This window comes from Dunckerocampus dactyliophorus, chromosome 2 (assembly GCF_027744805.1).
Source record: "Dunckerocampus dactyliophorus isolate RoL2022-P2 chromosome 2, RoL_Ddac_1.1, whole genome shotgun sequence".
NCBI lineage: Eukaryota > Metazoa > Chordata > Actinopteri > Syngnathiformes > Syngnathidae > Dunckerocampus > Dunckerocampus dactyliophorus.
In genome coordinates, this window is record NC_072820.1 from 45,715,999 (window position 1) to 45,733,716 (window position 17,718).

Below are 17,718 nucleotides of genomic sequence, written 5' to 3' on the forward strand. Positions count from 1 at the left end.
AGAGGTGTCCAAACTTCAGCCCAGCTGACAGCAGCTTGTCTTTATAGGCCCGTGGCACGTTCTAAAAATACAATTAAAGTAGACAGACACATCAAAAGGTGGGGGGGGGGGGGGGGCGCTAAAAGGCATAATATAACGAGAAAAAAGTTGAAATGTTAATATTAATAACACTAATACACTGGAAAGTCCTGGTACAATAATAAATACATGAATTAACCGCCCAATAAATGAAAATGAACTGGATGATTTTGCCGGCCTCCATATATTGCCATGTGAATACGTGTCTGTTCTCCTTGTCTCTTGCTTCCAAACAGGCAGGAAGAAGATTCATTCTGTGCATCGGTTTCAGCAGCCTGGCGCGTTTGTTCCACAAAACAACGGCATGAACAGAGTGAGCCCTTTTATCAGTCATACAGTCTCTTTGTCTTGGTGGGTGAAGGCGGGGCCACTACCATACACAAAGGGTGCAGAAGAGTGTAACGCAGTAGAAATTATATTCGTAGATTGCAGTTTATGGTTATATATTTTTTAATACTTTTAAATTTCACATTTTCTGAAAGTAATGTTAAAATCTTGTCTCATCTCGTTCTCGTAGACCCAATGTTGTGTATAGCCTCGTCTCGTGAAATGATTGTCTCGTGACACCCCTACTTAATATATTTTTAAAAATGAGAAAACATTCTTCCTTGTTAACATCCTATTAGCTAGCTACCAAGATGGCAAATGGCGGAATCTGAAGTCAGCTATGTTATGTCGCTCGATGATGATGTCATCTGCGGTTGACTCTCAAAAATGTTAACACAAAACACATTTTTATAGTTTTATTATTGTAGTTTTACTTGCATAAAACGATGCTAAATGCATATGGACAATGAATGAAAGGGATAAATGAACATTTAAGGTTACTTTTACCTTCATTAACTGACTTCTTAAAGACACAATGTGGCAGGAAGATCAACCACCACCACCTTCCTGTTTTGCCATGAGTTATTTTTTTTATTCAATAGTGTTTTCCACCCTCTTTGTCAAAAAGCTGGCCCTTGCAACTTTCTTAGGCTCCATTTTGGCGTATTGAGGTGAGAAGCGCTATTGAATTCAATAAATAACTCATGGCAAAACAGGAAGGTGGTGTCCTTGTTGATCTTGCTGACACATCGTGTCTTTAGGAACAGTCACGTCAAGAATCACATCTTCAATGAAGGTAAAAGTAACCTTAAATGTTCATTTATCCCTTTCATTCATCATTTATATGTATTTTTATGCAGATGAATGTCTACACTCACGTTCAGATTGGGAAGGATAGGTTTTGCCTGTGTGGACTGCATTTAGAGGCGAAAACGACATGAAAATCAGAGAACTGTCTATGGGTTCACAAACATTGGTCATAGCCAGTGCAACCATTTCGAATGTCCTAAAGAAGAAGGAAAGCACGGTGTACTGTAAGTAACAGACGTAAAACAGGTGGACCAAGGAAGACATCAGAAGTCGATGACAGAAAAAATTGTGTGAGATGTAAAGAAAGACACTAAAACAACTGTTCTGCAGAGGGCAAGAGTGAAGGTATCGCAATCTACTCGTCATAGAAGACTTCATGAACAAAGGTACAGTGGCTACACCAGAAGATGCAAAATGTATGTATGCATGTTATGTATGTATATTTCAGTATGTCCAGATAATAATAACACATGCGTCCTTGTAGGTCTCGGATGTTGAGTGCTGCAGCTCCAAAATGCAGGCGGATGGGTACAGCGGACTGGAAGACCTGGAGGCCCAGGCAGCAAATAAGGAGAGGGAGTGGAAGGATCTCCAGGCTAGAAGGATTAATCTATTGGAGGATTCTCTTAAAAAGGCAAAGGAGGAGTGTTTGTCTCTCAGGTATGTACAACTCACCTTACAATAAATACAGTATAATAATGTGTATCCCTCAATATTAGCCTTTTAAACATGAAAGAGAAAATACGGAAGCACTGCCGGTATTTTTTTATTGTCATTTATACAAAGGTACCTTGGCCTACGAGCGTCCCAACTAACAAATATTTATTTTAGATGGGAGCCGTCTCTCGGCTGATTTTTTTGCTTTGAACTGTGAGCTAAAATTTGAGTACGAGCTGCTAGTTAACTGTAAGCATAGTTGGGGACAGCTATTTGGGGGAATTGTGTCAATGAGACCATGACTGAAGGGCTCACAGTGTGAGAATTAGCTAGCATTAGCAGAACACTAGAAAGTCGTCAACACATCAGTAAAACATTATATTAACATTGTATCTAATTTATCTTATTTATTATGTTTTGTGTAAAACTATAAGGTGACAAACATCAAATTAAAAGCACTAAATAAATACAGAGCCACCATCCACCAGGACGTGCTTGGACTTGTTTTTCGGAGAGGATGTGTACCAAACAAATATGCACATTAGCACTCAATGAGGTCATCAAATCTTACCTTTATGCATTCCCACATAGTCTCAGCATTTGGGACCAAATATGAGGTGAAAAAAAAAGGGAAAAATACAGTATAGTAGTCTATCTGTAGGGACAGATTTAGAAGGTGCGTTCAAGGACTGTCGTGGAAGGACAACGTGGAACAAAAACGCTGGAAACATGGATTTTTAAATGCATATTATTTTTTAAAGGAAAAAATGGCCCATATTTCCAAAACTGATATCCCTTTACATAAAATTTCATGTAGTTATCGTATTTACGTATCAGCTTACAACAAAGAGGTTTACATCCCCACTTATTATATATATGAAAACTTATTTCTATTTGTGATTAAGTGCGATTATGAGTTAACTATAAACAAAATGCAATTCATCTCAATTAAATATTTAAGTCGATTGACAGCTGTAATTTCAATTAATAATTTGTATCAATAAATTAATTGAACATCTTGTATTCTTTATTCTATGATATGAAATACACAACTTTTTAAAATTTACCGGACACATTAGGTGAATTTGCACAAAGTATCAGTATCGGATCAGTATCGCCGATACCAGCCTGAATTTTACTCATTTTACTCGAGATCTGAAACTAAATCAGTGGTATCGCACATCGCTATTATCAACTACCTTGTGTCTTTAATTATATATGTGTGTTTTGAGGATTTAGGGGAGGGGTGTTTATTGACCTGATTTTGATTGTTGATGATTGTTAATGGCTAACCTACAACCGCTAGATCCCAGTACTTGGTGGGTGGTGTCTGTGTTGCTATGGTGATTGCTCAATATCAATAAACACACGTCCCCATCCATAGAAGAGCTCAGTGTTAATGATTTTGGACAAAATGAAGACAATTCAGGCCACAGTCACTTAAATCGGCTAATCTCCCAGACCAGCACGTCATGAAACACTAATGTACAATGACACAAGTATCATTCCTTTACCGCTAAAACCCACTGAACACGCAGCTTTAGTTAGTCTTATCCAGTGGTAAAGACATGTTCAAGTCTCCCCTTTACTTTTTGATGCCAAGATCATCCACGTAGACCTTGTACATGCTGAGGAAAGCTTTGATTTATGGTGGTTATGTCTTTCTCCAGCAAAATGGCCCAGGCTTTAAGAGGTTAAATGTCCAAATGGCACACATCGTGACAGCAGTTTGAACTCTTCTAGTGTTCAGTCACATTACAAGGGAACATATTTCCTCACCAAGCAGGCACAGTATTGGACCGTACACACAGAACTGGTTTTATTTGCAAAGGTGTTGAAACGTCTCTCAATAGTATCTAGCTCCAGCACAGTACAATGGACGTTTGTGGACTGTCAAGAGTTGCAAGACAGTATCTGTAGACACGTCACTGTTGTGTCTCATTTATGGCTGCAAGTACTACAAAATTGAAATCAGCCACTTTCATTGTTTGGTGTTATGACAAAAATAAGACTAAATAAGAATATTTTAACCAGTGATAAGCAACATACCTAGGTGTGTCACGATACACTCAAAAGATGACACAATACAGGATAGTTGGTTCACAAGATGAGACGATATTTTAACATTACTTTTAAGAAAACTATGAACAATACTTTTTTTTATTTAACTGAGTAACAAAACAATGCTGGTACATTTTGCTTTAATTTTGACAAATAAAACTAAAAAGGCTGAAAGTTCAAACAATGACAGCAGTTGTACAAGTAGATGCTGCAAATGATTTATGTTGATGTGTAGTTATGCAAAGACACTTAAAATAATTGCAGTCGGTTAGTTTTAGGTTTACGCTAAAAGAACTAAGGCTACATTTTCACTGCAGGGTATGATGCCTAATTCAGATTTTTTTGTTAAAATCATATTTTTTATGTGGTCGTTCACATTGCCAAAATTATGTGACTTATCAATGTGAACGGAAGCAGCTGACACGTATCGGCAGGCCAAGCGGTCTGCGGCTCTGGCAGTCGCTGAGGCAAAAACTCGGAACTGGGAGGAGTTCGGAGAAGCCATGGAGAACGACTTCCGGACAACTTTGGAGAGATTCTGGACCACCATCCAGCATCTCAGGAGGGGGAAGCAGTGCACAGTCAACACCGTGTATGGTGGGGATGGTGTGCTGCTGACCTCGACTCGGGATGTTGTGGATCGGTGGAAAGAATACTTAAACCTCTTCAATCCCACTGACACGTCTTCCTGTGAGGAAGCAGAGCCTGGGGACTCCACGGTGGACTCTCCTATCTCTGGGGCTGAGGTTGCTGAGGTTGTCAAAAAGCTCCTTGGTGGCAGGGCCCCGGGAGTGAATGAGAGTCGCCCAGAGTTCCTTAAGGCAATGGATTCTGTAGGCGTGTCTTGGTTGACACGACTCTGCAGCATCGCATGGACATCGGGGGCAGTACCTCGGGAGTGGCAGACCGGGGTGGTGGTCCCCCTTTTTAAAAAGTGGGACCAGAGGTGTGTTCCAACTATCGTGGAATCACACTCCTCAGCCTCCCTGGTAAGGTCTTTTCAGGGGTTCTGGAGAGGAGGATTTGCCAGATAGTTGAATCTCGGATTCAGGAGGAGCAGTGTGGTTTTCGTCCTGGTCGTGGAACTGTGGACCAGCTCTGCACTCTCAGCGGGGTCCTTGAGGGTGCATGGGAGTTTGCCCAACCTGTCTACATGTGTTTTGTGGACTTGGAAAAGGCATTCGACCGTGTTCCTCGAGGAATTCTGTGGGGAGTACTCCGGGAGTATGGGGTATCGAACCAGCTAATTCAGGCTGTTCGTTCCCTGTATAACTGGTGTCAGAGTTTGGTTCGCATTGTCTGCAATAAGTCAGACCTGTTTCCAGTGAGGGTTGGACTCTGCCAGGGCTGCCCTTTGTCACCGATTTTGTTCATTATTTTTATGGACAGAATTTCTAAGCGCAGCCAGGGCGTTGAGGGGTTCCAGTTTGGTGGCTGCAGAATTGAGTCTCTGCTTTTTGCAGATGATGTGGTCCTGCTGGCTTCATCGAGCCGTGAACTTCAACTTTCACTGGATCGGTTCACAGCCGAGTGTGAAGCGGCCGAGATGAGAATCAGCACCTCCAAATCCGAATCCATGGTTCTCACCTGGAAAAGGGTGGAGTACCATCTCCAGGTCGGGGATGAGATCCTGCCCCAAGTAGAGGAGTTTAGGTACCTAGGGTATCTAGGGTCTTGTTTACGAGTGAGGGAAGGATGGAACGCGAGGTCGACAAGCGAATTGGTGCGGCGTCTGCAGTGATGCGGACTCTACATCGATCCGTTGTGGTGAAGGGAGAGCTGAGCCGAAAGGCAAAACTCTCAATTTACCGGTCAATCTACGTTCCTACCCTCACCTATGGTCATGAGCTTTGGTTAGTGACTGAAAGGACAAGATCGCGGGTACAAGCGACTGAAATGAGTCCTCTCCGTAGGGTGGCTGGGCTCTCCCTTAGAGATAAGGTGAGAAGCACTGTCATTCGGGAGAGACTCGGAGTAGAACCGCTACTCCTCCGCATTGAGAGGAGCCAGATGAGGTGGCTTGGGCATCTGGTCAGGATGCGTCCCGGACGCCTCCCTGGGGAGGTGTTCAGACCAGGTCGGACCGGTAGAAGGCCTCGGGGAAGACCCAGGACACATTGGAGAGACTATGTCTCCCAACTGGCCTGAGAACGCCTCTGAATCTGGCGGGAGGAGCTGGACAAAGTGGCCGGGAAGAAGAATGTCTGGGCCTCCCTGCTTAGGCTGCTGCCCCCGCGACCTGATCTCAGATAAGCGGTAGAAGATGGATGGATGGATTGTCAATGTGAACGTGAAGCGCTCAGGAGTGTGTTTACCGAAGTAAAGATTGCTGCAGTGTGTGTGCAACAGGAGTCAATGTTTTCTTAACCAAATGATCCTGCGTAGCAGATTAAGAAGAAATAGGGCAAGAATTTTGGCTATGGCAGTTTGTGAAGAACTTGATGTGACGTCTGTTCCGAGGAGAGTGAGGGTCGGAGCCATCCACCCACACATGTCAGTGCTGGGATATTGCCGTGACATTGCCATGAGCCGCTTCACTGACACTTTTTATAAATGATTTTCAGATGACAAGAAGAGCTTTTGCCTACATGATGAGTATCTTTAGCCAAGGCTCGGTAAGCACGGTAAAACACGTTTGATTACGTATAGGTCGCATACAGTGTATATGCGACCTGACTGTTCAGACTGCAGTAGCATTGCACACATATCGGATTTATATGAGGTCACCAACAGATGGCAGGACATTCTTCTTCAGGATTTTTTTTGGTAGACAGCAGAATTCATGGTTCCATTTATCACAGCAAGTTTTCCAGGTCCTGAAGCTACAAAACAGCCCCAGACCATCACACTACCACCACCATATTTTACTGTTGGTATGATGGTCTTTTTCTGAAATGTGGCTTTACTTTTACGCCAGTTGTAATGGGACACACACCTTCCAAAAAGTTCAACTTTTGTCTTGTCAGACCACAGAGTATTTACCCAGAGGTGTTGGGGTTCATCAAGATGTTTTCTGGCAAAATTGAGACGAGCCTTAATGTTCTTTTTGTTCAGCAGTGGTTTTGGTCTTAGAACTCCACGCAGGCCATTTTTGCCCAGTGTCTTTCTTATGGTGGAGTCATGAACACTGACCTTAACTGAGGCAAGTGAGGCCTGCAGTTCTTTGGATGTTGTTGTGGGGACTTTTGTGACCTCTTGGATGAGTCGTTGCTGCGCTCTTGGGGTTATTTTGGTTGGCCGGCCACTCCTGGGAAGGTTCACCACTGTTCAATGTTTTCGCTATTTGTGGATAATGGCTCTCTGGTTCGCTGGACTTCCAAAACTTTAGAAATGGCTTTACAACCTTTTCCAGACTGATAGATCTCAATAAATCTAAATTAAATTGTGTTTTCACATGTGGGACAATCACTTTTTCACAAAGGGCCATGTAGGTTTGTTTTTTTTTCCTGCCTTAATCATAAAAAGTTTCATTTAAAAACTGCATTTTGTGTTCAGTTGAGTTGTCATTGACTAATATGGAAAAAACATGGAAAAAAAAAAGAAATCGGGAAGGGGGCAAACACTTTTTCACACCACTGTACATCACTTAGCTGTTGTTTGGTGTTCCTAAATGTGTTAAGACAACAGAATCAGAAGCTGAAGGAGGACTTTCAGTACAACCTCACCATCCTGGATGAACGAGACAGAGAGCTGGAGAGATACGATGTCATCACTTCCAAGGCTGTAACTGTGGAGCTCAACAGGTACAGACAAGGCCATACCACGCATCCTCTTCAGCCCAAGTAAATATTTGTAAAATTGCACTAGAATTTTGCAAACTGTAATGGCACACTCACTGGCCACACCATTAGGTAATAAAATCCAATAGAAAAGCTAAAATATGATATTATGCTCCCATGGAAGACAACCCAAGGAGAGATCATACTTAACCTGGACGTGAGACACTGGGGCCTCTCCTGGAGGCAGGCATGTGGGAGGGCCTCGCAGGCGAGCACCTGGTGGTCAGGCCTTTACCCGAAAAAGGCACACAGGATCTCCACGAGACTCGCCACCTGTGGGAGTAACATAAGGGTCCAGTGCATAGTGTGCTGGGTCTCAGTTGAAGGTGGGTGCCTGGGCTACCTGGTCTTTTACAGCCAAATTAGGTTTTTGGGACGTGGAGCGTCCCCTGCCTACCAGGAAAATGAGAGGTTGCAACATTCCGACTCGGATCACCTCAACCCACAGTTTGAGCACTGGAACCAAACTACTTGCATTTGACCCTATTTTCTCTCACACTGCAAAAAGTGTGTCAACTGGAGGCACTTGTGAACCCATTCATGATGAACCGCATAAGCAGATGCACCACAAGGACACAGTGTTGCCCCGAGCAGACTATCTGAACCAATTTTGTGATACTACTCTCATTCACAGGCAGGAGGAGCTGAGTCAGCTCCGTAATCAGGTTGCCATGCTGGAGGCCAGAGACGCTGAGGCGAGACAGGAGCACCTTATCAGCCAGAGCAAATCTGCTCAACACAAGCTACAGTTGGAAGAGCTCAGACAGTAAGCCTGAAGGCACAACAATGCACACAAATGTGCGTTGTAATACCTAAATCCACCATTCAGAAAGATATCCTACAAAATGAACTTTTTAATGATGTTCTAACTGTAACATGGCTAGTAAAAGAATCGCTCAAACAGCCGGTTTTGAAGCGTTTGAATATGTGTGTGTGTGTGCGTGTGTGTGTGTGTGTGTGTGTGTGTGTGACTGAATGGAAGCTTTATGACAGGTAAGATTCAAAAGCAAATGGAGGAACACGAGAGAGTGAAATTGGAGTGGCAGCACAGAATACAAGAGCTTGAAGGAGAACTAATCCGACATAGACAGGTGAACAGTGTTCTCCACCTCTACCTACTTTTACGATCGTGTCTTTTTTTTGATGACAGCACAGTGTTGATCTACTTTTTCGGAGTTGTGAATTGAGTACAGTAATATGACCTCTGCCGGTTTGTAAGAATGTAATCACACACAAACCATACAAGAACTGGTGGACTTTTTGAATGACGCCCCCACAAAATACACAAAATAAACACACATAGATGCACAGTACCTTGTGTGTCCCAGGAGGTCAGATTATCCAAGTGTGTGTGATTGGATGAAACTTGTAAACTCGGGATCGCACATTGAAATGAATCTATTGTTCTGGCAATCACCAAAATAACATTCACAATTATCCTAACCCTGTTTACTAGAGGTTAGTGGTACTGCAAATTCTGGCATTGATTTTAAACCAAGTAAATTACAGGGTCAGTATTTCCGACTTGAAATTGTTCCATATTGTTGAATGATTTTTTGGATTTTGTCTTTAATTTGTTAATCATTATTATAAGCACAATAAAACACAGTGCAAAGATTTTAGTCATAATTTCCCAAAGCTATTTGGGAACAATTCAGTAATGCAATCATTCCTCGTTTGTTGCGGTTAATCAGGTCCAGGCCCGACCGTGATAGGTGAATTTCCGCAAAGTAGGATTAATGATTTATAAATCCATTATTTTTGTAGTTACAGCATAGAAAACCTGTTTACCACCATCTAAATATGTTTTTTTGAACATTATTACAGCCCGCTAGAAATGAAATAACACCCCTATATAGACATAAGAGAAAATAAGACATAATGTAGACACTAGGGCTGTAGCTATCGAATATTTTAGTTATGACGTATTCTACTGAAAATGTTTTCGATTAATCGAGTATTCAGAAAAAACATATTTTTGTTTGGTTGAAGAGCAATTATAAATACGCAAGAGAAAATAAAACATTTCACTAAATAATGAACGAGCAATAGGTTGAATTTTTTAGATAATCAACCGTTTTATTTCTTAAATTCACATTGTGCATAGGAACAAAGTGTATTTTCTTGGGTCTGATGGACTACATAATGATGCTTTTGTAGAAGAATTTATCCACTTTCACACCCACTTCCTTGTTCACAGCGTTGTGTTTTTGGGGATCAAATAAACCCCTTATGAAGTCACGTTACCATCGTAATAAACTGCCACACATTCGACAGTAGTCGTAATTAAGAGAAAGCTAGCACTGCACAGGGCTAACATTATGTTAGTAATGTACATTAACCTTAATCTCACTGATTTGCGCTACGTTCATGTAACCTTGTCTCGGATCTCTGCTGTTGTGGTATGTAAGTGCCACGTTCTAAAGGGGAAACGTCGCGGTGTTCAACTTGCTGCTTAGCCGCATTTTCTGTCTGTCTTTCGTTGCCTTGTCGCTCTCTCTCGCCTCTTCAATCTTCCCGCGCCTTCAAATTAAGGCAGAAAAAAATCCTCAATTATATTTTGGAATCGAAGTACTGGAATTATTTCAGGAATCATCGTACCCCTAATAGACTCACACATGTTGGCATTGGGAGAGTTCCTTATTGTTGTTCCTCGGTAGCTATTGTCTCATCGATGTAACATTGCTGACACCAAGTGACCAATGTAGAATATTACATATCACAACATGTCTTTTAATGCCTTATATTTGTATTTTAGTTCATTTTGCCATTTTTATGCTTGAAAAATGTTTAATTTCGGCCAAAAATATGTACAATTTGCTTAAACATGCATTTTTTTTTACTAATACTAGGCCATAGTCAACCACAAAACAGTAATGATTTATTAATGAATATGTTTTGAAAAAACGTGATAGACTGAACCGCAAAGAGTCAGAAAACTACTGTAAAGAGGTCCTGGCCAACTGTCCCACACCTGAGTTCGTCAAGACCATGTTTTTGTGAAACGTATTGAATTAAGGCTGAAAGTACACCACAATCACAACTTGATAATATTTTGTCCGCATCTGGGCTCTCCCTTTGGACCGAGCTGCAACCATCGTTGGATTCATGTTTAACATCTTTGTCTTCTGCTCACCAGGAGATGACAGCAGCCATGGACAAAGAGTTACGAGAGCGAGAACATGAGTTCAACTTGAAGCTAGATGAGATGCACGCTGTGCTGCTGTCTAAGGATCTCAAGGTCCTATAATGATAAACTCGGGTTAATATTACCACGATCCGTTTTTGACGTTTTTGACGTCTTCGCATGTGCGTGTCTAGATGAAGCTTCTGTCGAAAGAGAATGAAATTCAGAGTCAGGCCAAACTGGAAACCAACGAGGTGCTCAAAGCATCTGAGGAGGTCTTTAAGCAGTTACAAGCTCAGCTGCAACAAAAGGAGCGGGTGATTGATGATGTCACCACCGTCAAAGATGTCAGGTATGCCCCTCCAGACTCTGTGTGTGCGTGTGTGTGTGTGCGTGTGTGTGTGTCAAAGATGTAAGGTTCTAACATCCTTCTGTGGCAGGATAAAGGAGTTTGAGGACAAGTTGAAGCAGATGGAGACCAAGCTGAAGAAGAAGGAGGCTGACCACATGAAGAAGTGAGTCAGAACAAAGTCTCTCGAAGAGTCGACACATTATTGGCACAGAGGAAGAATGTGCAAATATTGTTGTCAGTTCATTACTTTTGCTTACGAGCTTTTTCACAAATTCTCAACATGTACGCATGAATCACGTGTTTAGAATTTCTGAAAATAAAAGGTTCCAGTGTTTCCCCTATCATTGTATCAGTAGTGCGGGGAGCAACACCCACAAGAAGGTCTAGTTTTAATTTTATATAACGCCAGATCACAGCAAAAGTAATTTTAAGGAACACTGCACTTTTTTTTTTTCCACAATCAACCACAATCCTTATTTGACACATGAACACGTATGTCTTTCTCTTTTCTGGCCGTTCTAAAAATATAAAAACAGCTAGAAAGAGGTAGCTGCTTAATGCACCTAATAGGACACAGCTATTCCGCCTATTAAAACACCTCCAAAAACCTCCAACAAGGTTTTATGGTTTTCTATCCTTGCTGTAACCATGTAGTAACAGGTACATTCATGTAATACTTACACTATTTTGCTGTATTTTGGTCATTTTAAGCATTACTGGAACTTCCTTCCTGGGCACATTGATTTCATATAGCAACATAGAAATAAGCGCTACACCTAGCGCAAACTTTTCCAAACTCAAAAACATGGCAGCAGCTCCAATATGTAGCATTACCTGTCGGGAGGGGCGTGAGGCATTGTGACCGTGGCGCTGACGTGCTGTGAGCGAGTGTGTGGTGAAGCTAGTCGTTAGCTGCCGGTGTGGTGCGGTGTGTCCGGAAACGTGATTGGTTCTACGTATGTGCAGAACGCAACTACAGCCGGTCGGCCTATTGTTCGGCAGTCACGTGTTAGGCATGTGTAATCTGAATCCGGCGACACCGGGGGTTCCACACACCTCGGCCAGCCTCACTGCCCCTGCCGCCCTAGAAGGTGTCCCTGGCCCCTCTCCACCCTGGTTCTCCTGAACTCCAGACCTGAACCCTGGCTAAAACTGCAAGGTGTTCCACCTGGAACTCCACGAAGGGCTTGGAAGTGTGGTTTGTGAGCTAGCTAGCTTCTAGCAGCCCTGAAATAGTGGGTAAAATCTGGCTGAAAATTGGCTATGGAGCTCACACTTTGCCAAACAGTGCAGCAAGGAAGGACATATACAGGAATGTATTGACACAGACTGATTTGGTGTAAAAACGCAACTGGACATGTTAGAAGCCTTATTTTCATTATGTCTGACGCTGAGATAAGCTTTATCATTGCCTTGTGCGAAGTGCCTCTAGGTCTCGTGTTTGAAACCCAGCAATAGGACAGGTCTATTCATTGTTCTTTAATTAAACTAAATAGTCTTATCTTATCTTATTTACATGACAGCATGATATTTCTGTGTCTACATGATCACGTTGACGTTTTTATCATCTGCTCTCTGTATCACGTGCACAGGTGTGATCGCATGAATTAAATAACACATCTTTCTTCTGACTTTGTCGACTAATTTGGAGCCTTTCTATTGCTTTTTATTATGAAAGTTTGTGAAATGTAACTGGAGGGGCGATTACAGTCGGCTACGCTTTGTGCGTACGTGTGTGCGCGTGTTTGTATCAGTGCATCGATTATCAGCCCAGTCCCCCTGCCAACCCACACAAACACACACAGTTACAGTTAAATTGTCACAGTCACCAATGTAAGACATAAAATAAATAAAGTTGAGGTCGACGTTGGGTCCACGTTTTCACCAACTGAACTAAATAGAACAGAATCACTGAAAGGAACCTTCAAAAAACAAAATGCTTTTAGCTGTTCTTGTTATCAACTGTGACCTTGTCAAGAAATAAGGACATGATCCAGGCTCTGAAGGAGAAGGAGAAGCAGCTGGACGCTCGCTGTCAAGCCCACACAGAGCAGCTACAGAAAGCTGAAGAGCGCCTCGTCAAACTGCAGGAAGACATGGAGGTTACGTCTGCTCGGGCTCACTCGGCACAGAAAGACATGCAGATGGCCCTGGACGAGAAAGATGACACAATAAGAAGGTGAGACATTCTAATGACATGAAGACCAGAACACTTGTTACTTTAAAGCTACGGCATACTTTATGGCATACTTTAAAGCTACGGCATTGGACTAAAGGTCCTTTCTTCTTTTGCACTTCAAACACAAATGCAGGACAGAAAACATTGTCAAGAATCTTGAAAATTCTGTCTCTGGCCAAAATTTGCAAGGAAATGGCCAGTTAAGGCTATGTCGACCACCGCCTAAGTCAATGCGAGTCAGCCAATCAGAGCAATGTCAAACTAAACGGGTTAGTTAGTTAGTTAGATACATTATTTATCTCCAAGAGAAATTCAGGAATCTGAAGGAATCAGAAAAGTAACCTCGGTGTGTATGTCCATGTGTGTTTTAAAGGCTCCGCCTGGAAGTGGATACAAGCCGGACTGTCTGTGAGAGTTACATGAGCCAGGCTTCCAGCGAGATGGTCTCCAAGGATGCAGAGTTGATGAGCTTGCGGGAAAGCAATCAGAAATTTAGGGCAGAACTGGAGAGGAGCAGGGAGGAGATAAAGAGGTGAACGATATGGTATAGTTTTGTGACTTTAGAGTTGTTGTGATATTGTTGTGACCATTTGTGTGATGTCAGATACAAACAGGATGTGAGTGCCGGTTTGAAGAGAGAGGCGGACCTGGAGCAGTCGCAAGTACAGTTGGAGTTGGAGTGGCAGAAGCGCTGTGATGATGCCAAGGCTAAACACTACCTCGCTAATGAGCAGCTTATTCAGGACTTGACCCAGGCCAGAGACCAGGTCAGTGTGTTAGCATAAAGTAAACAGTGCCCAGAAGGACTTCATGGTGAAACACGTATCAGCAACATTTTATATGAGCGAAAATGGTCCCTATACAGCGTTGTGCCTGACTTGAGCTCATTAAGTGCCTAGGTGGCATATTGGAAACATTTTTGGAATGGTTGCCATGTGACAGTCATGTGACTATCCCAGGATATGGCTTCCCCAAAATGAGAAGGCGCTAGCTCAAAAAGTTTATTTTTTACCATTGAAGCTCATTTTAAAGCCATTTAATCATTCAAGTGCTTTAACAGGGTGTCATCTACTGCAGTGGTCCCCAACCCCCGGGCCGCGGTACCTTAATTTTGTGCTTTTAATTCGATGTTATTCATGTCTTAGTTTTACACAATACATAATAAATAAGATAAATTAGATCGCTATAATGTACGGTTCACGGGAGATTTGTGGGAACAGAAGCCGGTCTGTGTGTCAAAAAAGGTTGGGGACCACTGATCTACTGGACCCAAAAGCTTTGCTGGTTTTGCTTATTGTGTTAGTTGGCGCCCACTTTATGATGCTAATTTCTAGGGGTGCTAATTACTAGAGTCACAAAACAATGCAGATGTGTTTTGAAATGTTTATTATCTCACAAATTGACGTGAACTGATATTGTCAACATTTTTTGAGAGAAAATAAACCATGAATGTTCTAATATATAATAAAAATAAGACATCATAATAATGCAGTACAGTAGACGCCCCTACAGCGTAAATAATCCGTTCCGAGAACCTTTATGTTATAGGGCTTTTATGTTATACGAAGCGTAAAATACATGTAAATAGCCTAATGCGTTCCAAGATCTTCCCAAACTCACCCCTTTGGGCCTTCAAAATATTCAAATTCCACCAAATATGGTGGGAAAATATAAGAAAACGTTGACATAAACATAGTACAGTAACATTCCAATATAAAATGAGGTAATAAATAAGATGAATAAGCATCATTCAGGAGAACGCAAGTGGAGAGGAGGAGGAGGAGGAGGACTAGCCTGAGTCGAAACGCGACTCAAAGAGTCTAAGAGTCAGCTGGTCTCACAGACAAACGCACATGCACAATAATGCTGTGTGCAAAATTTGAATTTGTAACTTAACTTAATTGTTTAAGTTAGTTTAAGGGCGACTACAAAGAGGAAAGGAGGTTTAAGGGAGAAATCTGTCTCTCACACAAACGCACGTACCTGCTGTGTAAGTCAGCCAATGAGATGAGAGCGTAGGCGGTGCCCCGATAATCAGCCAATGAGATGAGGCGGTGCCCCGAAAATCAGCCAATGAGAGCGTGAAGCGTCAGAAGGCGTCACCAAGTGTATTCTTTTTTTTTTTTAATCAACTTTGTTATACAAGTGCACCGACTTGATACATTACGTTATATGGAATTTCTTGCGTAATACGATGCAAAAACTTTACATAAATTCTTTACGTTCAGTGGAATTTACGTAAAAGGAGGTTTATGTTACGCAAGGTACTACTGTATTTCCTTTAACATGTTGTGAAGTTGTGGAATTGTTGTTCGTGACATGTATTTTCTCTCAGACAATTTGTACTATCTGTCAAACGTTTGGAGCATTTCTTGAAATGCTGGCTTTCCAACTGTATTAAAGAGCACAATTTCTTTTGCGATGTAGCAAACTACACTTTCTGTGAACGCACACCATTTTTTGCTGTTCTATTTGTATTTACTTTGCTGATCAGATGTCTCAATGATTGGTGACTGTGAGAACAAAGACTCTGCATCTCGATGTGCAGTTTTTTTTCCCAGATAGGAAATCTGGGTCAGGTTGTTATGTTTGAGATAAGTTTGTCAGTCCATCCGCTTTGATGGGTGCAACTTGCTCATTCAGTTTGAAGCCGAAACTCTGTATGCTAGCGGCCCCGCCTGCCCCCACAGAGACAAAGCGACTGTATGACTGACAAGAGGTCTCACATTTGATAATTTTGTAATATCCTAATAGTGTTCACAGAGCTGCTGTCTGAATTGCAAAAATGCTGTGATGCTCAGACTCATCATAGCCCACTCGGTTTGTTGATATATTTACCTTTATCAGGCAAGGGCAGAGCTCAGTGAAAAAGAAAAAGCACTGCGAGGCCTGACTGTCTTGATTCCTTCTGTGGAAAAGGAGCAAGACAAAGGAGTGCAGGTAAGAAAGCATTCGCCATTTTCTGGCTTACAGTATATACTGTAAACATATTGGGATGCTAGGACGCTATACCTGTGCAGTGGTGTGAAAAAGTGTTTGCCCCCTTCCTGATTTCTTATTTCTTTGCATGTTTGTCACACTTAAATGTTTCAGATCATCAAACAAATTTAAATATTAGTCAATGACAACACAACAGAAGACAAAATTCAGTTTTTAAATGAAACTTTTTATTATTAAGGGATGACAAAATCCAAACCTACATGGTCCTGTGTGAAAAAATGATTGCCCCCTAAACCTAATAACTGGTTGGGCCACCCTTAGCAGCAACAACTGCAATCAAGCGTTTGTGATAACTTGCAATGAGTCTCTTACAGCGCTGTGGAGGAATTTTGGCTCACTCATCTTTGCAGAATTATTGTAATTCAGCCACATTGGAGGGTTTTCAAGCATGAAGCGCCTTTTTAAGGTCATGCCACAGCATCTCAATAGGACTGAGGTCAGAACTTTGACTAGGCCTTCAGGATTTTTTGGTAGACAGCAGAATTCATGGTTCCATTTATCACAGCAAGTCTTCCAGGTCCTGAAGCAGCAAAACACTCCCAGACCATCACACTACCACCACCATATTTTACTGTTGGTATGATGTTCTTTTACGCCAGATGTAATGGGACACACACCTTCCAAAAGGTCAAATTTTTGCCTCGTCAGACCACAGAGTATTTTCCCAAAGGTCTCGGGGATCATCAAGATGTTTGCTGGCAAAACGAGCCTTAATGTTCTTTTTGTTCAGCAGTGGTTTTGGTCTTGGAACTCTGCCATGCAGGTCATTTTTGCCCAGTGTCTTTCTTATGGTGGAGTCATGAACACTGACTTTAACTGAGGAAAGTGAGGCCTGCAGTTCTTTAGATGTTGTAGTGGGGTCTTTTGTGACCTCTTGGATGAGTCGTCGCTGCTCTCTTGGGGTCATTTTGGTTGGCCGGCCACTCCTGGGAAGGTTCATCACTGTTCCATGTTTTCCCAATTTGTGGATAATGGCTCTCACTGTGGTTCACTGGAGTCCCAAAGCTTTAGAAATGGCTTTATAACCTTTTCCAGACTGGTAGATCTCAATTAATCTCAGTTAATTTATGTTTTAACAGGGGGGGCAACCACTTTTTCACACAGGGCCATGTAGGTTTGGATTTTTGTCTCTTTTAATAATAAAACTTTTCCTTTAAAAACTACATTTTGTGTTCAGTTGTGTTGTCACTGACTAATATTTAAATTTGTTTGATGATCTGAAACACGTAAGTGTGACAAGGCAAAAAAAATAAATAAGGAATGGGGCAAAGGTTTACATTTTCTTTGCACCTCATGCCCTTCAATTCATGTACTGTGCATTCAGGCTCGTCCAGTTTTAGGCAATGGC

General features: G+C 42.0%; 1 protein-coding gene across 12 annotated transcripts in view; it reads left to right on the forward strand.

Annotated features, from left to right (window-relative positions):
- Positions 1–17,718, forward strand: part of ccdc57 (coiled-coil domain containing 57) — a 59,841-nt gene that overhangs the window by 24,120 nt on the left and 18,003 nt on the right. For 8 of the 12 annotated variants that reach the window (XM_054754040.1, XM_054754050.1, XM_054754068.1 and 5 more), the window contains 13 exons: positions 315–391; positions 1,546–1,631; positions 1,700–1,875; positions 7,554–7,676; positions 8,347–8,478; positions 8,695–8,803; positions 10,852–10,953; positions 11,034–11,191; positions 11,280–11,354; positions 13,170–13,370; positions 13,744–13,902; positions 13,975–14,137; positions 16,218–16,310. In XM_054754040.1, coding sequence (XP_054610015.1) covers positions 1,623–1,631; positions 1,700–1,875; positions 7,554–7,676; positions 8,347–8,478; positions 8,695–8,803; positions 10,852–10,953; positions 11,034–11,191; positions 11,280–11,354; positions 13,170–13,370; positions 13,744–13,902; positions 13,975–14,137; positions 16,218–16,310 — 1,500 coding nt within the window. In that variant the 5' untranslated portion in view covers positions 315–391; positions 1,546–1,622. Of the gene's footprint in view, positions 1–314; positions 392–1,545; positions 1,632–1,699; positions 1,876–7,553; positions 7,677–8,346; positions 8,511–8,694; positions 8,804–10,851; positions 10,954–11,033; positions 11,192–11,279; positions 11,355–13,169; positions 13,371–13,743; positions 13,903–13,974; positions 14,138–16,217; positions 16,311–17,718 lie in introns of those variants that run through there. The other 4 variants (XM_054754112.1, XM_054754120.1, XM_054754129.1 and 1 more) reach the window with 3 other exon arrangements.